Source organism: Acomys minous, assembly GCF_964271855.1.
Source record: "Acomys minous genome assembly, chromosome: 1".
Classification (NCBI taxonomy): domain Eukaryota; kingdom Metazoa; phylum Chordata; class Mammalia; order Rodentia; family Muridae; genus Acomys; species Acomys minous.
Window position 1 is genome coordinate 154722866 of NC_140483.1, and position 27297 is coordinate 154750162.

General features: G+C 48.5%; 2 protein-coding genes across 6 annotated transcripts in view; one reads left to right on the forward strand and one right to left on the reverse strand.

Moving 5' to 3' along the window:
* Positions 1-249: 249 nt before the first annotated feature.
* Positions 250-19705, forward strand: SLC31A2 (solute carrier family 31 member 2). Of its 3 annotated transcripts, none has more exons than XM_084752437.1 (4): positions 250-306; positions 13461-13527; positions 17234-17423; positions 18256-19705. In XM_084752437.1, exons 2-4 carry the CDS (start codon positions 13461-13463, stop codon positions 18422-18424), a joined length of 426 nt encoding a protein of 141 aa, XP_084608563.1. In that variant the 5' UTR covers positions 250-306; the 3' UTR covers positions 18425-19705. The 3 variants fall into 3 exon arrangements, with proteins under 3 accessions (XP_084608563.1, XP_084608561.1, XP_084608562.1); XM_084752435.1 differs by lacking the exon at positions 250-306 and adding an exon at positions 9382-9521; XM_084752436.1 differs by lacking the exon at positions 250-306 and adding an exon at positions 9528-9667.
* A 2608-nt stretch (positions 19706-22313) lies between these two features.
* The window catches only part of FKBP15 (FKBP prolyl isomerase family member 15), a 60431-nt gene continuing 55447 nt past the window's right edge, over positions 22314-27297 (reverse strand). For all 3 annotated transcript variants that reach the window (XM_084803242.1, XM_084803241.1, XM_084803240.1), the window contains exons 27-28: positions 25205-25301; positions 22314-22925 (exon numbers count right to left, since the gene is read on the reverse strand). In XM_084803242.1, coding sequence (XP_084659368.1) covers positions 22845-22925; positions 25205-25301 — 178 coding nt within the window. In that variant the 3' untranslated portion in view covers positions 22314-22844. The remainder of the gene's footprint in view (positions 22926-25204; positions 25302-27297) is intronic.

The following is a 27297-nucleotide window of genomic DNA, read 5'->3' on the forward strand; positions in this document are numbered from 1 at the left end:
TGCCAGTAAAGGTTCAATACTCTTAGACTCCGTAAGTGTGACTCTATACTTGCCAGAGACTACGTCAGGCCCTGGTAATTCAAAAGTAAACTCCACGGTCTGGTAGCAGAGACAGACGAGTTGACAAGGCATTGCCATCAGTTGGAAATATGGACATAGAAATATATTTAGAGATTCTGTATCATAAATTTATTCCAGAGAATAAACTGCATCATAAACTTATTCCAGAGAAGGGAGATCACCTTCCTGCAGCCTCAGGGCGATGAACAACCCAGTCTGGAGCCAGGCCTCCTGAATCTCGTTCAGGTAAGACATTCCCTATATTTATAAATATTTCCTCTCTGAAAGAAAGGATCCTTTGTTCTTGCTCCTTCGGCTCTTTGGCTCTGATTCTGGCTTTCCAGAGACTTTTCTCCCAGTCAGTGACCAGGAAGACTGTAAGTGACCTCCTTGTCCGGCTTACGGGATCAACTCATTTCTGTAGAATGAACACGAGGACACATCCCAGACGTGTCAGCCCCTACCTTCCTTTCTGAAAAGCAACAGGGCCTTCAGATGGAGCCAACTGTAGAGGGCGCTGTCTCATGGCATCAAGAAATGGGAAGAGACTGTTCAAGAGGTGACCTGAGACCAGAAACCTGGACAGACTAGACTAGACTCATTGCCATCAATACTGCCTCTGACTGGAAGCCCTGAGGCCTGACAAGTGGGGTCCAGGGTGTGGGTTACCCATGAACACTGAAGCATTCATGCCCTAGATCTGTATCCCAGGGCTAGTCCATGGCCAGCGGTGTTCACTCGTTTCTTTCCTCCACTGCCCCCCTTCTTTGAAGTGCTGTACTTCCAGACCCAAGTGTTTGCCAGCACCCACATCAGATTCCAGTGTGTATCTGCACTCTGTGCTCATGCGTTAGTGTCCACAAACTCCAACGAACCACCTACTCTGATTCACAAATACAGAATCATATGTTCACCAAACACACACGTACCCACCCCTTTACACACATTTGTTCATGACATGCGCACTCACGTCCAAGTGGTTCACAGACATAACACGTACACGAAACACTCATATAAGCAAAATTAAATTTTAATTTTTCAAAGGCTTATCTAGTGGAAGTGGAGGGGGAAAGGAGGGAAGCTAGAAAGAAAGAATGGAAGAAAGCAAGCAAGCAAAGACACACATGACTCTATTTGTCTACCCCATGCCCCAGGTTCTGAGCCAGTTCTGCAGAGTTGGTGAGCATGCTGCCATTTAGGATAGAGGTTGCTCAAAAACAGTCATCACGTGTGACTTCCTATTGGGCCATAAGTTAGCAACCACAGTCCATCTTCTCTGTCCAGCAATAGAGCTGTGGACTGACTGGAAGGTGGCCTCCGGGCTGGCACGATGCTAACCCCGGCAGCCTTGGACCAAGGCTCACTCAAGTAATCCCAGCGTCGAGGCTCAATCAAGGGCCCACCTGGAGAACAGCGCTTGCAGTCAGAGCTGGACCTGTGCCCCGCCCCCATTGCACACACCTAACTCACCCAGCCGACTGCATCAGAGCCAGAGCTTTGCTTCTCATCTTCCTTCTCCTCAGGAGGGGAAAGAGGGTCTACTTTCAACACAGAAAGCGAAGGTCTCCTTACAAGTAGCTCAGTTAGTGGCTGAACGACCTGGAACTGCCGTCTTTGAAGGTTACAGGATGGCCAGCTGTCAGCCATTTCATCTGGCTCAGATGGGTAGTCGTTACGGCACCAGAGATCAGGTTTTCCCAGTTGGCCTTTTCCTCCAGTATCAAGCATTCACTGGGTCATGATACACCAGGAGTCAAACAGATTCAGTAGATGGACCAAGGGGTGCTAGCAAAATGCTCCTCCCTGGACCTTTTTAGGGTTTCTGGGGGTGAACACTAGTTTTTCTTACCAAGCAGAGAAAAAGCTGCCGTAGAGCACAATTTCCATCCTCCAACTGGAACCTGCCTTGACCCACATTTCCTGACTGAGAGACAACGTCCAGTCGGGCTGGGGTGGAGACACTCGTGTACCTTGGTGACTCTACACAAGGACAGAGTAGGAGGGGGCAGCTGCAGAACTGGTAGCGCACCGTGGATTATTGATAAAGATTTGCCTTTAGGAAACTTTAGTTTCATTCACCTATACGCATAGCAACATGGTTCCCATTAGCCAAAAGGTGGGATCAACCCAAGTGTGAACTGACAGATGAGCAAAGCAATGCTCTGTACATCTGATATAATATTATTTATTCCTACTCGGTAAGGAAACTCAGACATCTGCTCCAACATGGAAAAAACCTGCAGACATTACTTGCCAGGGAGCTGTGGCAGGAAGGAATCAAGAGTATAGAATTTCACTTTCACAAGGATACAGAATACTGGGGAATGGCTTCACAGCACTTAATTATGCTAAATGCTGCTGAACTCTGTACTCTGAAGTCATTAAGATGGTCAATTTTATGTGTGTGTGTGTGTGTGTGTGAGAGAGAGAGAGAGAGAGAGAGAGAGAGAGAGAGAGAGAGAGAGAGAAAGCAAGAGAGAGACAGAGAGAGAGAGGGGGGAGAGGAGAGGTATCTGTGTGATGTATGCATACATGTGTGTTCAGGTATGTGCACCTGTGTATACATCTGGAGGCCTCAGGAAGACATGGATGTCTTGTTCTTTTACCCATCACCATACTCCATTGAAGTAGGGTTTTTCACTGAACCTGCACCTAGCCTGATGGCCAGGGAGTCCCAGAGATTCTCCTGTCTCTACTACTTATCACCCAGTTCTCGGGTTACAGACATATATGACTTTGCCTCCTCCCCCTCCCCCTTGGTTTCTAGGGACTGTAGGGGTTTGAACTCAGATCCTCATGCTTGCACAGCAAGCACTCTTCACTACTAAGCCACTCCCAACCCCTGCTATGTGTATTTTACTATAGTTTAATTATTTACCTTTTGTTTTGTTTTTGTTTTTCGAGACAGGGTTTCTCTGTGTAGCCTTGGCTGTCCTAGACTTGCTTTGTAGACCAGGCTGGCCTCGAACTCACATTGATCCGCCTGCCTCTGCTTCCCAAGTGCTGGGATTAAAGGCGTGAGCCACCACACCTGGATTAATTATTCATTTTATTTAATTTTTTTCATTTTCTTTTTACTCTGAGCATGTGTGTTGATATGTGGTGGTGAGGGTGAGAGGCTGTTGGGCTTTCTGGAGTAAAGTTCCAGGCAGTTGGTAGCTCTCTGACATGGGTTTTGGAAACTGAACCTGAGTCCTCTGAAGTCCAGCAAACACTCTTAGCCACGGAGCCATCCCTCCAGCCCTATACAATTTTATATTTTTCTTAAGTTTTTCTTTGAGACTGGGTTTTGTGTAGCTGAGGATGACCTTGAACTTCTAACCCTCCTGCCTCTACCACACATGTGCTGGGATTAGTGGTAATATCATCATATTCAGTTTATATGTTACAGGGATAAAACCTAAGGCCACATGCATGCTAGCCAAGCACTCAAACAACAGAGCTATGTCTCCTGCCTTCCTGTGATTTTTTTTTAAAAACAAAATTGTCACCTGTTGCCATTCACTGACTGGGACATGGAATAAGTCTGCTTTTCAGAGCAACAGATAGGGACAGTGTGAGCCTCTGGCCTCACAGCTTGGTGCTGCTTTGATGGGAACACATGGAATTTTCTTCTGTGGGACACACAATACAGACATGCAAGTCTTTGGTAGCTGTGTTGGATTATGGTTTTTAAAATTATCTGTATTACCTGTAGGGCGGGCTAGCGATCAATTAAGACACAGACAGACATGCAAATCTTTGGTAGCTGTGTTGGATTATGGTTTTTAAAATTATCTGTATTACCTGTAGGGTGGGCTATCGATCAATTAAGACACAGACACTTCTTGTATTTTTTAATAGCCTTAGTTAACCTGGGGCAGGGCAGATATCAATCCTCTAAACTACCTCCCATAGGGGGGCAACATGGGATCCCTGTCTCAATCCCATGCCATCTGCTTCCAATAACGTCTATCAAACTACCTCCCATCCATAATCCCAAATACTTGCTCATGTTCTTCATCTGGGCCGGATTCTCCATCCATGCCAGCCATGTGCTTCTCCTCCATCTAACCCATGGTGGCCTTCCTCTCTTCCCTTCAGGTCTCTCTCCTTTCTCCTCGTGGTGGTCTCTCTTTTCTTCTTCCCAGAAACCCTCTCTCTCCTAGCCCCACCTATCTCCTGCCCTGCCCAGGTGGGATGACTTTTTATTAAGCAAAAGGTTGGTCACACAGGCGGCAAGCAGTAGTTAGCATCAAAGTACATCAGACCATCCCCCAACACTGGATAACCTCGGAGTGGGTATGAAAGGCGTCCGCATGCACAGCTCAGGCAGGGAAGGGTGCCTGCCCGCGAGTCTTCAGACACCCAGGCCACAGCAACAAATGGATCCACCAAGCGCTTACTCTTTCCAGCCAGACAAAAGCAAAACATTCTGTCCCCCTCAGCGGTCTGTAGGCCTGATGCTTGCTCTAGCTGAGCGGAAGGATTGTCTAGGCAGGCAACAAATCACAGACACTGATATCCTCTGCGATAGGCCGAACAATGGCCCTACAAAAGCACCCAGGTCCCGGTTCCGGAAACCAGTGGGTATTAGCTTACAAGTCAAAAGAGGATTTGCACATGTACCCCAGTGGAGGATCCTGGGATGGAGAGGTGATCTTGGGTTGTCTGGATAGGCCTAGAAACATTCACAAGGGCTGGAAGGATGCAGAGGAAGGCTGAAGAGAGGTGTTATGGGTAGACTGCTACCCTCCAAGGGTAACCAGCCGTCCATCTTCATCAGAGCACCTGAGACCACTTCTAAAGAGGAGGTAGAGAGTGTCACTGGGCCTTCATCTGCGACTCTGGCCACATTTCCTTCTATACCCTACAGCCTACTGTATAAAATCCTGCCCTAATGGCATGTGATTTCACGTCCCCAGGAGTTGTGATAGTTAGTATACAGACTGTGGAAGGCTAACTGAAGGGGTTTTTCCATTGCTGCAGCCAAGGTGGAATGACACTTTGCCGTGGCGTACCTGCTTTAGGGTCACCCCCACTCCTGTAAGTAAGTCCTCATCCACTGGAGGGAAACCCAGTAAGCTTACTGGCTTACTAAGGTGGACTTCGGTAGACTGTTATTGGTGTCCTGAAACAAGGAGTGAGTGTTTGTTTCTAGCTCTGTGGAGAAAAAAAGTTCCTGCGACATTAGGTTGTGGGAAAGGGGAAGATGCTGCGCTGCTGGTGACACTGAAGAAAGGGGAAAGCTGTTGGTCCCCCAAGCCAAAAAGTGCTTGGAAGGTAGCTTTAGAAGCTATGAAGAAGCCTGGTGCGGTAGTGCTCACCTCTAATCCCAGCACTCAGGGAGGCAGAAGCAGGTGGATCTCTGTGGGTTCAACACCAGCCTGGTCTACAAATCGAATCCAGGACAGCCAAGGCTCCACAGAGAAACATTGTCTCAAAAAACAAAAACAAAACCAAGTAAACAAAAAAGAAGCTATGAATGGCAAGGACTAGGAAGCAGATTCTCTCGAGCTGTGCAATCCTGCTGGAGGCTTGATTTCAGCCCTAGTAAACCCAGTTGAAAGTTTCAGTCTTCAAACCAATAGAATCCTAAGAGGGTAAATATAGGTTGCTTTAAGTCGTTAGGAAATTTGTTATAGCGGTCACAGGAAACTAAAGCACTCCAGAAAAGACGCAGACTGGCCCCTGACCGCCCTCGCCCCAGCAGGCTTCAGAAACTCCAGAGGAAGATGGATGAACAGTGGAGGCTCCTGGGAGCAGAGGCACTTGAGTGCATCCCAAGTCCTTTAGGACTCTCTTGAAGCTAGGAGAAGAGAGGCCTGGAAGAAGAAACAAGGGGCATCATCTCGCAGGGAACGGACCACCAGCGAGTCTCTGGCTCCATGTGAGCTGGAACATACGCAATAGGAATCCTGCCTTGAGAGTGCAGCCATTCAGCCAGGCGAGCAGGGTCATGTTCAGGACCAAGGAAAGACATCAGGGTCCTGATGGTGGCCAAGCCCGCACAGAGAGAGGAAGCTGGAGCTTAGGATCAGAATCAATGCTCCAGCCTCGAGAAAGGGCCAAGTCTCTGGTTTGAAAGATATACAGTTGGTTGACTTCAGTTAACGCTCCATATACACTCCCTGATGCTGCTCAGAGCCCTCACTGTGACAGTCCTGGTGGCCACACCAGCCCCATCATAGCTGCCAATTCCTAAGCACCCGCATGCACACTGTGACCCATGAGCTCTTCTGAGGAACTCCATTGCTTCCCTTCTTTAATCATTAAGACACCTATTTCATCTTTTTTTTTTCTTCCTTGACTATCTCCGTGGAATGCCCGAAAGGCTTTGTATGGAACAAGATAGACAAATAAACAAGACGTCTATTTAAGAAAACTTTAAAAAGCCAGAAGTGGTGACAAATGCCTGCAATCTCGGTTCTCAGGAAGCTAGCCAGGAGGACTGTTGTAAGTTCAAGGCCAGCCTGGGCTGCACAGCAAGAGCCTATAAATAAAAACAAAAGGGTGCCAGGAGGTGACCCAGTGAGTACAGTGCTTGCGGTGCTTGTAGAATCCAAACCCAGGAGTGCTCTACTGTAATCCCAGGGTTCATAAGACAGGAGGGAGACAAAGTCCAAAGGCCGTCTAGCCTGGGGGGGGGGGGGAGGGAGGGAGGGGGAAGGGGGCGATGAAGAGCAGAGAGACCCTGCCTCAAGCAAAGAGAAAAGAAGAGCTGTCTTCTGCTCTTCACATGAACACTGAGGCGTGTGTGCCTTCTCTCTCTCCCTCCCTCCCCCCCTCTCTCACACACACACACACACACACACACACACACACACACCCCACATTAGAAAGAATGACAATCAAAATGGACAAGAATCCCTGCAGCTGGGGGTTGGTGGTTCCTACCTCTAATCCGAGTACTCAGAGAAGGATTTTCTGTTGGCATACATACACTGAGCCACATGGCGTTGGGACTGCTGTGCTCTTGGCATGTCATGGCCACTACCGTCTTGAAATCCAAGAAGCTGTGACAAGTCACAAGAGACCTCCATCGTATTGGGGAGGGGGAGGGGGCCTCACTAGACTGCTTGGGGGTGGGTTGTGAGATGGCATATGAAATTCCACTCCTCACTAAGGATAACTGTTGGGAGGGAGGGTGCCGAGACTGTTTTTCAGTAGTGTAGCAACAGCCCTCAAAATCGCTCACGCTCTTGCGTTTACTCCCTAATCCATGCCTCTGTAAGTAAGTCCAGTGAAACTCGGTGGTTCATCAAGGTGGATTTGGTTGGAGTCCTGTTTTGGGTGTGTCCTGGGAGCTCTAGTTGGGTGAATAGATGGTTGTTCATAGCTCCCCAGGAAAAGCAGATGCCCAGCCAGGAGTAGCGTTTTGTCTACGTGGCTTTTCTGCGAGTCCCTCCATTAAACCTTAGACAGTGGAGATGACTAGTCAGATTTCCCTACTGACTCTGGACAAGGTCAGTGCCCAGTTAAAAGGCCCTTTGCTTCTCCCTGGGATGCTACCACCTTTCCTGCCTAGGGATTTTGTCTGAGGCTCCAGGTCTGTGCGCTGGAGCTAGGAGAAAGAAGTGAGTCCACGGGCTGTCCAAAAAGAATCCAGAAAGAATCCTGGCATAGACTATGATGTGGGCAGCTCTGATGTAATCTTGAGGTGTAGGATTCGGTATCTGAGTCCAGTTCCTTTCCTGGGAGCCTGAGAAGGGGCCGACTCTGGTGGTTCAAGAGAAACCAGCTGTGTTGGGACTCTAGGGTTAAATGCTGCAACCTTAACATCCACGAGGAAGCCAGAACTATGAAGTACGAAGGTCATCAGATTGTGACCCAGCCAACGAAAACCTTCAAATGAATGAGGCTATGTTGCTAATCTTTCCACAGACAATGGGGGGAAGGGGCGGGTGTTGGCACAAGAGCCTATTTGTGGCTGCCTCCTTGGTGAGGCACAGAGGGGTTTAAAAAAAAAAAGAGATCCCAAACCTCCAACTCCCTCCCCTGGTTTTGGGTTCCAGAGGCTTCCAGGGGCTTAGAACACGTCATAACATTAGCCATTTAGGTCAGATTTCCCTCATGTGCCCTGCAGGTGTGTTTTATCCTGAGGCGGCACAGCCCTCCTTATCTTTGGCTAGAAGCTGTGTGGCCTGCGCAACGGCGGCTTCATCTTTTGCAGATGGCTTTCTCTCAAAGGGTGGAAATACTTGCTGCTAATGATGACAATCACCTCCATTTATCAAGCAAGGTTCCACTGCCAGGCTTAACGCTGAGAATCAACGCACTTTCATTTAAGCCTCTCAACAAATCTTATCAGAAAAATTGAGCATCAGAGGGGCAGATTGGTTGGCAAAGAATTATCAAGTATATTTAAAAACTTAGATAAAGCCGGACATGGTGGCTCCTGCCTTTAATCCCAGCACTCAGGGAGGCAGAAGCAGGCATATCCCTATGAATTTGAGGCCAGTCTGGTCTACAGAACGAGTCCAGGACAGCCAAGGCTACACAGAGAAACCACATCTAATAAATAAATAAATAATATAATACAAAGGATTGTTGATGTTTGCAAAAAAAAAAAGTATTAAATGGTGTTAAAGTAGTCTTGATAAAACTAGGTCAATGAGATGAAAAGGCAGTACACAAAATTGAAACACCAATAAGAGAAAAAGTTTATTATCCTAGAAATAAACCAAATACAAACTAGTATGTACTAGCGGAGAGTGAGGAAAGAGCAGTCTGCAAGCGGAAAGCAGCCCTGGGGAGACATGGAATCTGTGCCCTGATCTTGGATTTGGGAATTGTGAGAAATAAATGTCTATGGTTTATAAGCCCTCAGTCTAGATAGTCTGTAATTGTAGCCCACACTAAGATTTTTTTTTTTTTGGTACCTACAAGGAGGGCGAAAAATTTGTGCAATATAGAAACCTAATAGTGAGCATGCCCACAAGAAAGAAAATTACGAACTGTGCACTGCTGTGTGCTTATCAGATTGAAGAAGATAAAGTGGCGACGGGGAAAGTCTGGCGCATAACTCATTTAATGTACTTCTAATTTGTTGCTATTGTGTTTCTGGGATGCACATTTTAATTTTCCACTCAGCATGTGTTAAATAAGCTTCGCTAAGTGTTTGATCAAAAAGAAAAAGTAATAAACATTTTTATGATAATTGCCAAGGCAAGGTCAGTTGCAGGCGGCCGGTTTGCTAGCTATTCCGGAGACCCCGTGTCAGAGCAGGAGGGCGGGGGTGCGGAGAGTTGGGGGGGGGGGCCACATGGGGTTCCCGGCGGTGGGCGTGACCTGGGTCGTAGGGTTGGGGCGCGAGTGAGGACCACAACTCCCAGGCGCCCGCGCGCCAGCTCGCCGGGGCCACGTGATCCACGCGGCCAGGGCGCGGTAGCAGCTGCAATCGGAGTCGAATCCCGAGCGAGTCCAGAGCCGCGAGCGGACAGACGCCTCCCGGCAGGCCGCCTAGAGCGCGCGCCATGGCGGTGAGTTCTGCTCTGCGCTGCGGAGGGGACGGAGGTGGGCGGCTAGGCGAGGCCCCAGAGATCCTTGCAGCCTCTGACCCCGGGCTGGAGAGGGGGACTTGTCAGCGACGCTGTCACAGCAGGAGTAGGGCTAAGGAACGCAGCAGGTAAAGCTGGCTGTGACTCTGGGAGTTTGTGTTTTGTCCCTCTCTGCCAGGAGTCAGTCACTGCAGCCAGGCCAGCCCCAGCTGGGACGCCGCAGCTGGGTGCGGAGGGTGAAGACAGCTGTCCATGGTCCCTTCCCGGGCTCTAGCCAGATTTTGGGCATTACAGAAAGGTTTCCTCCAAGGGAGGCCCGGCGGGGTTCAGCCGCGTCCCGCGCAGCTCATCAGCCGCCCCACTCCGGCTCCGCCGGTCCCGGGCAGGTTCCTGGGTCTGTTTCTTTAAAACGGACCCAAGTTACTTCCCCCACATCCTTCCTACCCTCGGAATCTGAAAGTAGCTTTTTCGACAGACGTCTTTTCCTGGTGAGGTTCCCCTTGACTAGAGAATGACAGCTTGCAACACTGCTCTTTGAGGAAATCCTGTCAGTTTCTTTATCTCACAAAGGATGTCTCAGAATCTAAGACAGGAAGCCTACACAGACCGTTTAGTGGAGAGAGGCACCCCACCTCCTGCGGATCGGATCCTCTAAATAGGTGAAGCGGATGGGAAGACACAGGTCTCCGTGCAGTCAACGGCGGCACGCTAGCCTTCATCTAGTTCTGAAGTGTCTGGTTAAAAAAAAAACAAACGTCTTTTTCTTTAAGCTTAACCCCAAATGAGCAAAAAGAAAACACCCTGTGAATAGCGCTTCCCTTGGCCACGGTCTCTCCTCTGTGAGGTGCCGCCCTTCATAAAGTACAGATAAACTGCTGGTGACACAGATTTATCCCCAGTGGGAAGAGACTGGGGCCTTGCCTATCAGCCTATCTCACCACAGGACCTGCCAAACTGAAAAGGTTGCTGTCCCTTCCCGTAAGGCTGGGTGTGCTGACTTTGAATCCTTTTCTTTAGCCAAAATACAGAAAGAGTGAGGAAGGCAGAGGGACCAGGGGTGTTGAACTTGGTAGGAAGTGGAATCATTCCCTATGGGCGCTCCTAGTTGAAGACACCTGCAGTCTGTCCTGCCAGCTGCCTTCTGCTTCCCAACTGTCCCAGCCATTTGCCTGTCCTCCCGCAGGTGGCTTTGTCTCCTCCCCAGGTCATCACTTGGCCTCCCTGCTCCTGTCTGCAGTCTCTGTTTTATCTGTCAGCTTCTCCCACTCCCCTGCTAAGGTGTTTGAATTCTACCAGCCTTCTCTCATTCCTCTCGGGCTGTACATGCCTAGCACAAGAAAGGGGGATATTTACTGGTTGAGAGACGTTTTCTGTCTGTAGATCGTCTCATGGGTGGCAAGAGGTTTTTGGCTCTTTTGTTTGTTTGTTTTTGCTCCTGAGGTAGTTAGTTGGCCTGGACCCAAGGATGATAGGATACAATGAGTTGTGGAAACTCCCAGAATGACTAAATGAGCTACTAGAGACATTCCACTCATGCCAGCTGGCTTTACCAGCCAGACTGGGTGAAGGAGTGAAGGGCACAGCTTCCAGGGTGCCAGAGTCCTCTCCTGCGTTCTAATGAAGGCAACTGCAGTATACGTGGAGTTTTGCCTAACATTGCTTCACCATATTACTCTTTTGTGAGCATTTTCCCAAGCCATCAACTATTCATTTAGAAATTATAACAAGATGTCTAGGGATGGTTGAACTCAAAATGATTTTCATATTTGGTACTATTTTAGCTATTTGTTTTGCCAAGTACCACTTTCAACATGATTTTGAAGTGACTACTTACATATCTCTTCCTTAGAGGTTGTGCCAAGACACAGACTCTGAAACCAGTGTGCCTGGACAAAAACCTGCTGGCCAACATGCCCCCAGATAAGAGGAAAGACTCACTCCCAAGGTAGACACTGTCCAACAAGGAGTGGGAGGCAGACAGGGCACAGGGTTCTAGGGTATGCCTCCTGGTAGGAAAGAGAGCTGGTAAGCTTGATTTTGCCCAGTTGCAGCTTCCCCCAGATGTCCTTGATCACAGAGTTCATCTCTCAGAGTGTCTTAACAGCCTGTGGTTCTCATGGACTGCGAGAAAGATTCCTTTAGCTCTGCCAGGTATGGGAAAGAGGGCCCATTGACGGTCACCTCATGTGAATGGCTGCACATTGTCTCCTCCCAGTCTCCCTGGGGTGGTGCTGAGGTTCCAGAAACTCCTTGTTTGACAAATCTGGTTTGTTCCCAATCTGCTATCACACACACACCCTTTTTTTTTTTTTTGAGATGATGACTCACCATACTCCAGGTTGGCCTGTGTCTTAAATCACTGTTCTACTGCTGTGAAGAGACAGCAATGACCAAGGCAACTCTTATAAAAGAAAGCACTTAATTCGGAGCTTGCTTATAGTTTCAGCGAGTTAGTCATTGTTGTCTTCATGACAGAGAGCATGGCACCAGAGCAGTAGCTGAGACTCTGGGCCTGGTGTGGGCTTTTGAAACCTCAGTTTTGAAACTTCCTCCAGTGAGGCCACACTTCTCAATCCTCAGGTTTTGCACTTCCTGGTGACTAAATATTCCACTAGATGAGCCTATGTGGGTCATTCTTACTGAAACCACCACATTCTAGAACTCATGTAACCAAGTGGCCTTGAATTCACAACAGTGCACCTGCCTCCGCCTTCCAAGTGCTGGGGTTATAGTTGTGAACCGCTGTGCCCGCTTTCATCCTACTGTTCTTTATTACCTCCTTTGATCCTCAATTTTGAGAAGGATTGAGAAGAAAAAGGTAGGTGTGTATGGTCTGTGACTTTGTAGGGCTGTCACCTACAAACAAGTTTGTACACACAATGGCACAGCTCCCAGTCGAAGTCACAACTGACCTCATTTGCTTGTCCCTCCACTTGCCCAGGGAAGCACGCCTCAGGCTAAAATCCCATAGCTTTTCTGAGAACCCCCCTCCCCCAATGTCCTCGCCCCTGTAACACTCAGTGAGAGCTACAAGGCCTCTTATGAAGCCCACCCAGGGAAAATCCTTCCCTCCCAGAGCTCTCCTTTCCCAGCTGGAGATGAGATGGGGGTTAGGGGGATTAAATCAGTGCATTCCTTTTTTGTTTATTATTTTTTAATGTGCATTGGTGTTTTGCCTGTGCATCTGTGTGAGCATGTCTGATTCCCTGGAACTGGAGTTACAGACAGCTGTGAGATGCCCTGTGGGTGCTGGGAATTGAACCTGAGTCCCCTGGAAGAGCAGCCAGTGCTCTTAACCACTGAGCCATCTCTCCAGGCCCCCTTATTTGTTTTTTTAATGGTACAAGGGTTGAACCTAGGGCTTCACATATTTGAGGCAAGTGTTCCACCTTCTTCCTCACCTTCTCAATGCTGGCTACAGACTAGGCTCAGCAAAGCGTCTACGGAAGGAATGGATGTGTGCGGTATATAGATGGGCGACATCTGCCCTTTAGCCCTGTATGACAAACTCTGATGCATCTGTCCAGGTTCACGAGGACAAAGAGGATTTCCTGCTGGCTCTGGGGAATGCAGTCCAGAACTGAGCAAAAGGGCTGAGCTACTGGATAAGGCTCAGCCTAGTGCTTCCTATTGAGTTTGGAGATCTCCTTGTGACCCAAGGATACTGTGTCATCTCGAGTCTGGTTGGCCTTTAGAGGGCCAGGCACTCACCATTTTCATTTCCACTTGGAGCAAGGCTCAGTTGCAGGTGTTATTGGCCCACTTAGGCAATCCCCTCCTCTTCCATATGACCTCAAATGGCCCTTCCAGCATGTGAGGCCTGTAGTCCCCAGGGGTCCCCCAAGGCAGCTGCTGGGGAGCCCTGGGAAGCAGGACCTCTGTGTCCAAGCCTCCTGTGATGCAGATCCTCATCTCTTTCAGATGCATTTCATCTTTTCAGATGAGGCCGTGCTTCTCTTTGATTTCTGGAGAGTCCACAGTCCTACAGGTAAGAACTGGGAAAGTCGGACTTGTAGTTTGGCAAGCCCATAGTGCCAAGCAGCAGAGATTCTGAGTTCTCTTTCTTTCCTGTGGGCAGTTAAGGCACACTGAGCTAGAACTTTGCACATATCATTCTAAAACAGGCTAGAAATAAGCCAGATGCCTGTCCTGGCAGATGTGTCCTTCCCTACAATGGCTGGTCATTATCCAGCTACCCCTGCAGGTTAGAACACTTTCATTAGTATCTTCCCAAGATTCTGTGGGCTGCCTATGCTAACTAAGTGGTCTACACCCAGGGCCACTCAAGCAGTGGGGTCAGACAGTGGCTGCATACAGTCTTCTTGCATGTTGGCTTGTACTGGTTGTGAACTGTAGCCCTAACCGAGTCTCTTGTCTGAGTCTCACAGTGAGAACCACTGTAGGCTAGGCTTCCTCATGGCAGGGTGGCTAGCTTCTAAGAACAGGTATCCTAAGAGAACATGTGTGAGATGCATGAGACTTTAAAAACATACCCCGGGGGCTGGAGAAATGGATCAGTAGGTGAAGTGCTTGCTGAGAAAGCATGAAGACCTAAATTTGATTGCCAGCACCCATGTAAACGGAAGGCATGTCAGCATGCACCCATAATCCTAGTGCTCAAAAATAGACAGAAGGATTCTGGGGGCTTGCCTGCCAGCCGGCTCATATTTAGTTTCAGTATCAAAAGTAAGGTAGAAAGGAATAGAAGAAGACATCTAAGCTGACCCCTGGTCTCTACACACATGTGCACCCCAAAACACACACACATTCACACACAGAAGTAAAATCTACACTTGGAAGTTATATAGCTTATCCTCATATTAGTGACTGACCCTTTGACTCTTCCAGGCCAAAAAGGAGAGGACATGGCTCCCATCCCATGATGGAAGGAGGGTGTGGGTAGGATACATGGTGTGTGTGTGTGTGTGTGTGTGTGTGTGTGTGTGTGTGTGTGTGTGTGTGAGAGAGAGAGAACATCTTTGAAAGAGGCACTCTATCACTGATACTATAAAGTAACCTGGAAAAATAAGGTAGATGTGTATGAACAGAAGGGATCCTGCGTCCTGAGGGAGTGGTGAGGATGCAGACAGGATGCTGTCATTTTGATGGTGAATGATGGAACAGACACAGCAGCAGAGGCTGCTGTGGACAGGAGGATGGGTCTGGGAGTCTGGGAAGACTTACTGTTAAATGTATGCGCTTCCCCATGAGTAAACTTCCACCATAAGCATGTAATTACCTGTGGCTGCCTATCTTTAAAAAAAAAAACAACTGTAGCTTTTGCCTTTGTGCAAGAAAAAACAGCCGATGGTTTTTCCTTTTCTAATATTCAACACTCCTATGGTCAGATGTGTAGTCCTTCCTCACCATCCATTTTCCTGATAGCATCTGAGTACCCTACAGTTCAGTTTAGTTCTGGCACTACTAGAGTCAGTGCAGACCCCACAGATCAAAAGCACAGCCCCTCCCAGACTGTCTCCCGTGCTGATGCCCGTACTTCTGACCAATGAGCTGTAAAATCAGGCCATGAACTCCCCCACAACTGGTATCAGTCATTTGCTGGGGCAGCTCACAGCACTCAGGGAAATGCTTTACAGAGGCATAATTAGGACACTATCTACTGGTGATCCTCTCAGCCGGCAGCCCGTCTGCTTCCGAGAGCTCGGAGTAAGGCTGAGTCTTCCAACCTTCTTATCGCGTGTTAGCTCCCCTCCATCCTGAGGTCGGCTACCCAGGAGCTCCAGCCACAGGTCTTTGGCACATATAAGGCCCCACCAGCAAGTATTTTTGGATACAAGGTCTCTTAGTATAGAGCCCAGGCTGTCCCTGAACTCACAACTCATCTGCCTCAGCTCCTCAGGGCTGAGATTACAGGCATGCACTAGCGTTTACAGTTCTAAATATATTCTCATGTCACACAGCCTCATAAAACACTTTGGATGAGCCACTTACCTGTCTGTTGTAAAACACAAGTAGCATCAGGTTAATTTTGCCCAGAGGCACTAGTAAGCACTTACTACTTTCTTTTCAAAGCCCTTACTGGATTTTCTCTATAAAAGTAACACATGGAAGCAGTACAAGGAATACTTATAGACAATATTTTGGGAAATTAGGCAAGAAGAAAATAAATACTCCCTGTCTTCCAACTTGCCATTGCTCTCCTGATGTACCTCCACCCCCCCCCCCCAGGGTTTTTGGTATACCCATAGGCAAAAAATGTATGCCTCACTGTATGTACCCCTCCTTTGCAAAGCATCTTGATGGAGATGTGTGGAGAATGCTGGGGGAGCTACTGGGGATGGCGCTGTGTGGCTTCACCCTCTTTGCTAAAATGAGAAGCCACACTCCAGTATGTCAAAATTACCAAGACATGTCTGGAGACATAAAGAGATGATGGTTTGAGCTTAATGAGGGTGAGGAAGAAGAGGCAGATTGGAGTAGACTGAGTGGATTCAGAGGGTGTGAAGGATGGCCTGTCCTGCCTCCTGGGACAGGCCCTGGGGTGTGTCTCTGGGAAAAGGAGTATTTGACAAGCACTGGGATTGAATCTTGGCCTCACGTGTGCTAGGCACTGTGTCTCCAAGCCTTTCTACTTTTTGATATATGGCCTCACTAAGTGGTTTGGGCTAACCTGGAATCCGCTCTGTAGTCCAGGCCAGCCTTGAACTTGCCATTCATCTGCTTCATGTATCTGAGTATCTGAAGTTACATACAGCCCTGTGTCCAATATTTGACTTGCTTCTTTATTTATATGCATGTGCATATGTACGCTTGTACTTATGTGGAAGTGGGTGTGCATATGTGTATATGTCAGAGGACAGCCTTGCCTATCATTCACCACTTGACATCCTTCTTGGTTTTGAGCAGGGTTTCTGAGACTGGCCCAGAACCTGCTTCTGAAATCTAGGCTGGGCTAACCAGCAAGCCCAGGGATCTGGCTGTGTTTGCTTCCCCAGTGCTTGGTGGTGGCTTCTCTTCTTCACCGTCTCCTTCCTCCTCTTCTGTTTCTTTTTTTTTCCCCTTTATTGTTTTAAATTTTTAAAAAATAATTTTTTTATTTTATGTACATTGGTGTTTTGAGTCCATGTGTGTCCGTGTGTGGGTGTTGGATCCCCTGGAACAGGAGTTACAGACAGTTGTGAGCTGCCATGTAGGTGCTAGGAATTGAACCCAGGTTCTTTGGAAGAGCAGTCAATGCTCTTAACAGCTAAGGCATCTCTACAGGTTTTTCAAGTAAAAAAAATACAATCTCAGGGTTCACAGTGTGATCAACTATCCTATAACACTTCTGCTCCTCTTCCTTCCTTTTTCTTCTTCTTCCTTCTTTCTTTCTTGTTCTCCTTCTCTTCTTCCTCCATCTTCACCCTTCTCAGAAATCTACCTGCCTCTGCCTCTCAAGGGCTGGTAGTAAATGCACACCACATCTGGCAAGCTTTATTTATTTTGAATTAACAAAAATAGTTCATCTTATGTGGTGCTTTGTGATGTTTCAGTACATGTATAGGTTGTGGAGCACTGACGTCAGGGCTAGCCCATCTTTCTCTTCAAACTTTTATCATTTATTCATGATGAGAAGAACAGGTGAAATCCTCTCCTGGCTTTTGATTTTTAAAAAATATGTGGCACACTATCATTATCCGAAGTCACATACAGGACATGTACACAACTGAGTTTTCCACTTGGCCTCTAAACAGGCATGGCCCTGTCAGTGCTGGTTGTCCTGCTTCTGGCTGTACTGTATGAAGGCATCAAGGTTGGCAAAGCCAGGCTGCTCCACAAGACTCTGGAGAGCCTGCCCTCTACCAGCAGCCAGCAGCTCATCTTGGAACCAGACCAGGACTCTAGAGGCTCCGAATCAACTCCAGCCAATAGGACCCCCCTCAGGTACGAAACCAGGACAGGATGGTCAGAACATTCACTCTCACCCTGAGAGGTGGTTGGGTTCACCCAGAGAACTTTAGCCCTGCTCACAGAAAGATAATTTGGGCCCAAAGAAATATTTAGTAACTAGAGACTGGGTCTGTGGTGTCTGGGCCAAAGCTATCCATCAAGCAGCCTCTTGGGAGGAGATCCAAGGGTTGCAGGAAACTTCAAACCTGTGCTGCAGCTGGCATGGGTACCTGGCCTTCTCACAGGACTCACCTGGCTCCCAAAGCTAGAGCTGCAGGTGTACCTATGCAAGCACTGCCGTCAGCCTAGTCTCCCAGTTCCTGTGCTCTGGTTCCCACTCTGATTAGGCAACCTTTTCCAGGCCCCAGTCTGCCCTCTCTGCAGCCTCATCTATGCTTAATAAGCCTCCTTGCTACGTCACCAGCAACCATACCTGGGTGCCTCACACCCTCATAACCACCCTGTGCTCTTCCAGTGTTTTCCTGAGAAGAAAATCAGCAAAGAGATTCAGAGATTTGTGGTAGGCCAGACTCAACAGGCTCCCTGTCCTTTGCATTGCCACCCACCTCCCACATTCAATTCAGGGGAGAGCTGCTGCCTTCCTGATGGCTTCCTCTTGTCCCTTATTTGACAACATAAAACATACTGGCTTCCCCATCTGCCCAGGATGGCAGGAAGCTTAGAGCTAAATGTGGTGGAGATGTCTTTGGAGAGAAATCTCTGCTAGGTAAAGTATGTTGCACTGTGACTCAGGCGGGCTTTCTCTCCCTAGTACAATACAAGTGCTCATTCCTAGTTAGCTAACTTGTTTCTCTTTTTTGTCTAGGTGGTTTTTGTGTTACTTTGGCCAGACCCTGGTCCATGTCATTCAGGTGGTCATTGGCTACTTTGTGATGCTGGCTGTAATGTCCTACAACACCTGGATCTTCCTCGGTGTGGTCCTGGGCTCGGCTGTGGGCTACTACCTAACCTACCCACTTCTCAACATGACTTAGTGGGCCAGAGCTGCACAGTGCTGAGGGCTGGAGGGAGCTGGGGCCTGTTCCAGGCACTGTACTACCAGCTGCTTTTTATTATGATGGCCATTGCTCACCTCTTTCCCAGTTTCTGACAGCTTCGAGATGAAGCCAGCAGATGCCCTTGGAGCATAGAGGTCACTGAAGCTACCTCCTTCCCCAGCCTATATAGAGCCCAGGCCTCCTGTGGTGCTGTAAACAAGCAGCTGTGACCAAAAGGAACATGGAGAGACTGAAACCTGGAGGCAGATGGCCAGGCTGTGACCACAGATCTTTGACTGCAAATTAAGTTTTCCAAAGAGCTTCAGTGATGAAGGCCATGGAACCTGGATACCCTCTTCTGCTTTGTGCCTTAATGTCAGAGACATCGTCAGTCTTTAGGGACAGACCATACCAGCTCCTTGTTCTCACCTTTTTGCCTCGGAACACATGAAGATTGTCATTTTGAACTCTTGGCTGGCAATTTTGCACATTCATACAAAACAAAGTTTCTAACGAACTTATTGTATTCATGATGGATGGCAGTATCTTTTGAGACCTGTCTCCCCTTCTCGAGAGAAGACTGCTGCTGATTAAAGGCAGAGAGCCGGGACTGTTACTGAGTGTGTGCACTTGTCCGCTGTGTAGATGAGCCTTCCCATCTGACAGCACTGCCCGCCACAGGTTAGTAGTCAGGGCTTTGCCTGATCCTCTCGTATACACCACAGAGAACAGCATTTACTAACAGAGCCGACTGCCCCTTGTTTTTTACTTACTGCTAACTCCTAATGATCTGGTAGGGAAACATGAGTCAGTCACTGAAGTACTGATTCCGCAGGAGTGTGCTGGGGGGCTGGGTACTGACTGAGGGTGCAATATACAATCAGACCAAAGCCAGGTCATTTTAGGAGTTAAGTGGACTCCAGATATTTGAGCCTTTTCACTTTATAGGGAAAAGTTAAGAAACAGGAATGGGAACACATGTCTGTAATTCCCAGTGCTGAGGAGGCTAGGTGATTGTGGGTTTGAAGGCAGCCTGGGCTACATAGAGCATACTAGGGTTGCCTAGGATTCACAGTAAAACATGTATGCGCGCGCGCGCACACACACACACACACACACACACACACACACACACACACACACACACGCCCCCCAATCACTGGTACATACTATATAGTGTCTGTTAAGTACCTCATGGGCTCAGTGAAAAGATGGGTTTAAGAAGCTTTGGGAGTTAAAAACAAATACACTTTAATAAATTTCTATTTTTGAACATTCTGTATTTGTTCTGTTTCTTCTCTTTCCGACAGTACATAACTCCTAAATGTTCCCAATGCAGGGGTTGGGGAACACTCTGTGAGAACAAGGACTAAGATTGTATGTGTTAGAGACAACTCTGTGCAGAGAAATTGAGACAGGAAATGTGCTTGTAGGTAGATGCCCCAGAGTGCCATGTTAAGTTTATGTAACAGGTTACTGGTTATAACACATGCCTGTTGTAAGAAGAGTAACTGTCACACAGACTATAAACACCCATGCTGGCATGACAGTTAGCAGCTTCCCTTCCTGGGATCTGCAGTAAGAAGCAAGGGCCACAGGAAGTGTGGAGCAGGGCATCCGTGGGATTGCTTGTTGCATTCCCTCCTTTCACACAGCAGCCTGCAGAGCTGCCCAGTCTCAGTGGACTTGTGCTGGCCAGCGTCAGCTCCCAGGGCACTGCTGGGATGAACATTTTCACAAGTGACTGGCGGGTTCCTCAACTTAATACTGTTTTATTATAGTCATGATGTTTGAGGCTTTTGTAGGGTGGAGGTCTTTATAAAATTTTCCCCACTGGGTGTGGTAGTGCATGCCCTTAATTCCAGCACTCAGGGAGGCAGAAGCAGGCAGATGCTGTAAGTTTGAGGCCAGCCTGGTCTACAAAGGGAATCCAGGACAGCCAAGGCTACACAGAGAAGCCTTGCCTCTAAATAAATAAATAAATAAAATATTTTTTTTGTCTAAGGTCTATAGAACGAACATATGGTTAGACTTTGGTAATACATCTTCATTTTAACGTTCTTTAGAGCCAAGTCACAAATGGCAGTACTTTCCCTGCTTTTCTTAAAAAAACATGGTTGTCTAGGTGCTGACTAACTGCCGGACAGTTCTGGCACTTCATACAATTACTGACTCAGCAGTCCTCACTACCACACACGACCTATCTGCCATCATCTCAGAGATGAGGAAGCTGAGGGGTGAGACAGTCACCTGTGGATGAGCAGCACAGCTGAGGGGCAGAGGTCACCTGGTGCCTGTGGTAGAAGTGGACACAGAGGCTGTGCTATGTTTCCACAATGGCTGGAAACCACCTCAGATTTGGAATGGGGCCAGGAGACTGAATTTTCCTTTTTTTCTTTAGTGCTGAAGTCAAATCTAGGGCTTGTGCATGGTAGGCAAGTGCTCTACTGCTGGGACCAGAATTCCAGTGAGAAGCATTTGCTTCTTCCTTCAACCCAGGGACAGGCAAGGATGGTGGACAAGGATGGCGACAGAATTCTTGTCCTGCTTGCTAACTATGTAACTGTGGACAGCTTACTTTGCTCCTCTAAGCCTGTTTTCTGTAAAACTGGAGAGAACAGGGCAGGACCAATGGCTCAGCAGTTAATAGCACCTGCTGCTCTTGTAGAGGACGTGGGCTCGGGTCTCAGCACCCATACAGTAGCTCAACTCTGTAACACCTAGTTTCAGAGGCTCTGTGCCTTCTTCTGGCCTCTGCAAACATGCAAACACCCATACATATCAAATAAAAAATAATCTTTTAAAAAATGGGAATAACAGCATCTTCTGTGTTGATTGACACTGTATACAGACTGTCTCATTGCCATCAGCTACTGCAGAAGACAGTTATCCACATTTTATAGAGGAGAAAACTTAGGCTTAGAGGGCAAAGTAACTTGTTTCATAACCATTTAATACAACCTTACACACACACACACACACACACACACACACACACACACACACACACAAGGCCAGTTTTCTTTTTGTAGCCTTCACTGTACTGGACTGGCTTTGTAGACCAGGCTGGCCTCAAATTCACAGCGATCCTCCTGCCTCTGCCTCCTGAGTGCTGGGATTAAAGGTGTGCGCCACCACACCCGGCCATTTAATACAGCCTTTCTCAATGCTTCCTAGGCCCAAATGTGGAAGACAAGCACAAAGCCTGCAAGAGTAATGGCCAAACACAGTGGAATTCAGGAGACAGTCTTACAAACATTTAAAATCAGAGAACATTTTTGTTTAAAGTACTATTTTTGAAGACTGTGTGGTCATTGGAAGATCTAGAAGAAGGAAAGGCCATGAGTATTTCTTTTTTTTTTTTTTTTTTTTTTTTTTCCGAGACAGGGTCTCTCTGTGTTAGCCTTGGCTGTCCTGGACTCACTTTGTAGACCAGGCTGGCCTCGAACTCACAGTGATCTGCCCGCCTCTGCCTCCCGAGTGCTGGGATTAAAGGCGTGCGCCACCACGCCCGGTTCAGCCATGAGTATTTCTCACTGCTCTTCTCTGCAGTAATTAATGTTGGCCCCTGGAGCTCACAGGGAACGAGGACCCCTCACATATCAGGAACAGTGGATATTAGGGCCCCTCCCTTCCTTGCATGCTCCTTAGCCTGTCCTCAGATAACTACAATGCTCAAGCCTTATGCAGCTGTGGTGACCTGGAACTGTGGCATGTGACTCTTTGAAAACCTCCCAAGTTGAACAACAAGTGCCAATGGAAATATATCACAGTGTTTTTGTAAACATTAACTGATCCAGTTACAACTCCCACCCCTAGGATCCCAAAGAGGAGTGTGACAGCCCTGGAAACCAAACTCAGTTTCTCCTCAAGGGCCCGAGTCAGGTTTTATTGTAGACATTTATTTTAGTCTCATTAGTTCCAAATGCCTATTGACCTCTTTTATAAGATTTAAGGCAGAGACAAAGATACATGTCCCAGAGCCACAGGCTAGGCCAGCATGATCAGTTCTCTGAGGAGACCCCTCCCAGGCTATAGGCCCTGTCGCAGCAGTTCTGATGAGTCCTGGGAGAGAAGGAGGGCTTACAGGTCAACTTGAGACTGAATGAAAAGAAAAAGCTTGGGAGAGATGGCAGGATGCTTGTGACTGGCTGCAGGTGGCCCTCCCAACCCTTCCTCCATGGTAGGGTCACTCATTGAGGGGTCTTACGACACCAGTTCTGCAGATAGGCTCATGGTCCTCTTCACCAGGTCAGGCCGGGGCTCAGGTGGCAGCTAACTCAGATGCCTGAACCATTGTCCTCAGAATGGTCACCAGGACCTCACCCTGAGGCTCACCTAGACCTGAGGCCAGCTGTGCAAAATCATGCTTAGGGAAGGGCCGGGAGAGAAACCTGCGTGCCTGTTTCCTAGGTCTTCACCCCAGCCAGTCAATGTCATCGTCATCGTCATCATCATCTCCAAAAAGGGGTGTTGGGGGCGGACGTCCCTTCATGCTCTGACAAAACAGGAAAGAGAGGTCAGTCCTCATCCCTGTCCAGATGGCTTCCTGCCTACAAGGGGAAGTGTCTGTCCTCCCTCTGGCTGGAAAGGAGATGAACTGGAAAGACAGGTTTTGTAGCCAGAGAAGTGAAGCATTCAGATAAAGCTGGACCAAGCAAGCACAGAGAGAAGCCATCTTTCAACAGAGACAAAAGACCAACTTTACTTGGCTGATTTTGTAGTTTATTTGTGAAACGAGTAGTCATTGGACAGATATGCCAACTTACATTATTTTTGTGTGGAAAAAGAAGGGTCATTGAGGAGAGATGAGATAAGAGAAAGAAACAGAAGCAAAGCAGCCTGGGAGAATGGGGGTGGAAAAGGAAAGATGACAGAGATTTGGAGAAGTACGGTCACATACCTGAGGTGGCCAGACAAACTCGGACAGATGTGTATATGGATAGTGGCAAAGTGGAATACCTCACAGAGCCCACAGAGGGAGTGCCCATGCGCACTTTAATGGGGGAGTGGAGCATGCTAGGACCCCAAGTCCCAGCCAAAGGCTACTGCAGAAAGGCTCAAGTTCTTAGCTTGGTACCATTGGGAGGTGGTGGAAACCTTTTGTGATGGGGTGCAGTAAGAGGTCTCAGTTGATTACAGGTTGCCCTCAATGAGGACAGGAGCTCTGGCCCCTCCTTCCTCAGCCTTTCACTGCCTGATCATTAAGAGAATGTTTTTTGGTTTTTTTTTTTTCTACACACATGTCTTACCACAGGCCTAAAAGCAATGCAGTGAACCCATCTTGGGCTAAAACCTCTGTAACTGTGAGCCAAAATGCACATTCACTCTTTAAACACTTCCTGTATCAGGCATTTGTGCCCGTGACAAGGCTGACTAACACAAGCAGCCATGTAGGAGGTTCTCCTATTCCTCTCATGATTTAAGCTTCTGCCTTTTCTTCTGGTTTGCTACGGTGACAACAGGGCTGAAGGGTACAGACAAGTGCAAGACTGGATTACTCTCCGAGGCATTTTCTGCTCTGGAGCCAGGCCAAGGGAAGACTGTGCTGCACAGAATTCTCTGGGCTCATCCTACAGTCCATCTAGTAGCAGACCTGTACTTCCCTCCCGGCATCAACTAAGAAATCCTGAAAAGCTGCCAGCGCAGGACTTTGAAATGTGGACGGCAGCTTCTGTTTTGTTCTGACTAAGGCTCTGCTTGGTGTTTACTCATCACATACCCTGAGTTACGCTATGTCATCTCCCTGAGCTGAGATCCCTGTCTATAGGACATATCAGCAAAAGGCTGAATGAGGATGCGAACTATTTTTCTGAACACTCAAGAAAGAGATCATTACCTGACGGGGTTGACAATAACACCATCAACATATCACTCATCAGTTGGGATACTCATCCTTTTTCTTTCATATTCTATACAGAATTTATAGTTAGCATTCTCAAATGCAAGCTTAATTCTGAGGAAGGTAAACTAATGGGAGGAGTAGGTGTATGTTCTTTGAAGGCAGGCAGGCAAGACGGAAGGGCTCTGGTTCACCTGAGCTAGGTTTCAGATGTCACTGCCTTCTGGCACAAAGCAAAATTTCTATACCAGATGGATGGTATAAAAGGGCAATAGGCCTTGCCCATATTCAACCTCATAGTTCTGTTCTGAGGATGGACTGGGTCTAATGCTCTTCTGTCTCCTCTACACACATTTCCCATTACAGAGCCCCAAAAGTCAAACATCAGATGCACAAGCCAGGGCTCCAGTCCTGTCTCTGTCAGCAACTCCCTTTGTTGTCCCTGACTCTCCCGTTCCCTAACTTGAAGCTACACTGTCAACACTGAGCTCATCTGCTGCTCAGCGTGTTAGGATGACAAAACAAGCAGAGACTGGAAGTGGGCCAGGTGAGCAAACGTTCTGAGAAACGAGTGGCCCCAAGAGGAGCTGGGCTCAGTCCTACCTACCCTAGCTTCCTATAAACGATCCTTCTGACCTGTTTGTCTAGGGACGAGGAGACCCAACAAGCTCATCTTCAGAATCCCTCACTCCAAATGGGAATAATCCCCCAGGGGACAGGGCTATGGTGTCCTCTTAAGAGCACAGTGGCAGCTGGCCATCCCCACTCTGCTTACACATCTGTCCACTCTGGGACTCAAGCTTACTCCCACAGGGTCCTGTACACAGCGTCCAGGAAGTAGGCCACCAACAGACTCCGTTTCTCTTCTCTGACCCTGCAGGGAAGAGCCCCCAGGTGGTGGTGTGAGGACTCAGCAGAGCCTGAGATTTCCTTACCACCTCATCTTCATCCTCTTCCTCTGCCTGGGCTCTGGGCGTTGGAACTTTCAGAGTTGTCCCTTTAAACAGCTCGTCCTCTTCATCCCCAGAGAGACTGAAGAAGAAGAATCAAGCCACAAATATGTTGTTTCTGCCAGGTCACAGTGCACGTCAACTTTAAGGCCCATAGGCCCTAAAGAGAGACCCATTCACCCAATTAAAATATCTCTTCCTGGGCTGAAGAGATGGCTCAGAGGATAAGAGCACTAGCTGCTCTTCCAAAGTATCTGAGTTCAATTCCCAGCAACCACATGGTGGCTTACAACAATCTATAATGAGATCTGGTGCCCTCTTCTGGCATGCAGGCAAAACCACTATACATAATAGAGAAATAAATCTTGTTGCCTTTAATCCCAGCACTCAGGAGGCAGAGGCAGGTGGATCGCTGTGAGTTTGAGGCCAGCCTGGTCTACAAAGCGAGTCCAGGATAGCCAAGGCTACACAGAGAAACCCTGTCTCAAAACAAAACAAAAGAAAACAAAAAAACAAACCTCTTCCTATATTCTTCATGGACCCGCACTCTGTGTAATCCCCTCCAGTCTTTGCTGCATTAGCCCCTCTATAATCTATACTGAGTTAGGCCCTCCATACTCTATACCCTCCATAGTTTACTCTCTATGTCATCCTCTCCACAGCCTACACCCTCCATAGTCTACACTTTGTGTTAGTTGCTACAGACTACACCCCTTGTCATCCCCTCCAGTCTACACCCTGTGTCATCCCCTCCAGTCTACACCTTGAGTCAGCTCCTCCAGTCTACACCCTGTGTCATCCCCTCCAGTCTACACATGGAGTCAGCTCCTCCAGTCTACACCCTGTGTCATCCCCTCCAGTCTACACCTTGAGTCATCCCCTCCAGTCTACACCCTGTGTCATCCCCTCCAGTCTACACCTGGAGTCAGCTCCTCCAGTCTACACCCTGTGTCATCCCCTCCAGTCTACACCTTGAGTCATCCCCTCCAGTCTACACCTGGAGTCAGCTCCTCCAGTCTACACCCTGTGTCATCCCCTCCAGTCTACACCTTGAGTCATCCCCTCCAGTCTACACCCTGTGTCATCCCCTCCAGTCTACACCTTGAGTCAGCTCCTCCAGTCTACACCCTGTGTCATCCCCTCCAGTCTACACCTTGTGTCAGCCCCTCCAGTCTACACCTGGAGTCATCCCCTCCAGTCTACACCCTGTGTCAGCCCCTCCAGTCTATACCTTGTGTCAGCTCCTCCAGTCTACACCTTGTGTCAGCTCCTCCAGTCTACACCCTGTGTCAGCTCCTCCAGTCTACACCTTGTGTCAGCCCCTCCAGTCTACACCCTGTGTCATCCCCTCCAGTCTACACCTGGAGTCAGCCCCTCCAGTCTACACCCTGTGTCAGCTCCTCCAGTCTACACCCTGTGTCATCCCCTCCAGTCTACACCTTGTGTCAGCCCCTCCAGTCTACACCTTGTGTCAGCTCCTCCAGTCTACACCTTGTGTCAGCCCCTCCAGTCTACACCCTGTGTCAGCTCCTCCAGTCTACACCTTGTGTCATCCCCTCCAGTCTACACCTTGAGTCATCCCCTCCAGTCTACACCCTGTGTCAGCCCCTCCAGTCTACACCCTGTGTCAGCTCCTCCAGTCTACACCTGGAGTCATCCCCTCCAGTCTACACCCTGTGTCAGCCCCTCCAGTCTACACCCTGTGTCATCCCCTCCAGTCTACACCTGGAGTCATCCCCTCCAGTCTACACCCTGTGTCAGCCCCTCCAGTCTACACCTTGTGTCAGCTCCTCCAGTCTACACCTTGTGTCAGCTCCTCCAGTCTACACCCTGTGTCAGCTCCTCCAGTCTACACCTTGTGTCAGCCCCTCCAGTCTACACCTTGTGTCAGCTCCTCCAGTCTACACCTTGTGTCAGCCCCTCCAGTCTACACCCTGTGTCATCCCCTCCAGTCTACATCTGGAGTCAGCCCCTCCAGTCTACACCCTGTGTCAGCTCCTCCAGTCTACACCCTGTGTCATCCCCTCCAGTCTACACCTTGTGTCAGCCCCTCCAGTCTACACCCTGTGTCATCCCCT

Bases quoted from the DNA above. Each gene is read 5' to 3' on its own strand.
- SLC31A2 (XM_084752435.1), top strand. The intron at 13,528-17,233 runs GTAAGAACTGGG...GCCTCTAAACAG, and splicing joins GAGAGTCCACAGTCCTACAG to GCATGGCCCTGTCAGTGCTG. The intron at 17,424-18,255 runs GTACGAAACCAG...TTTTTTGTCTAG, and splicing joins GCCAATAGGACCCCCCTCAG to GTGGTTTTTGTGTTACTTTG.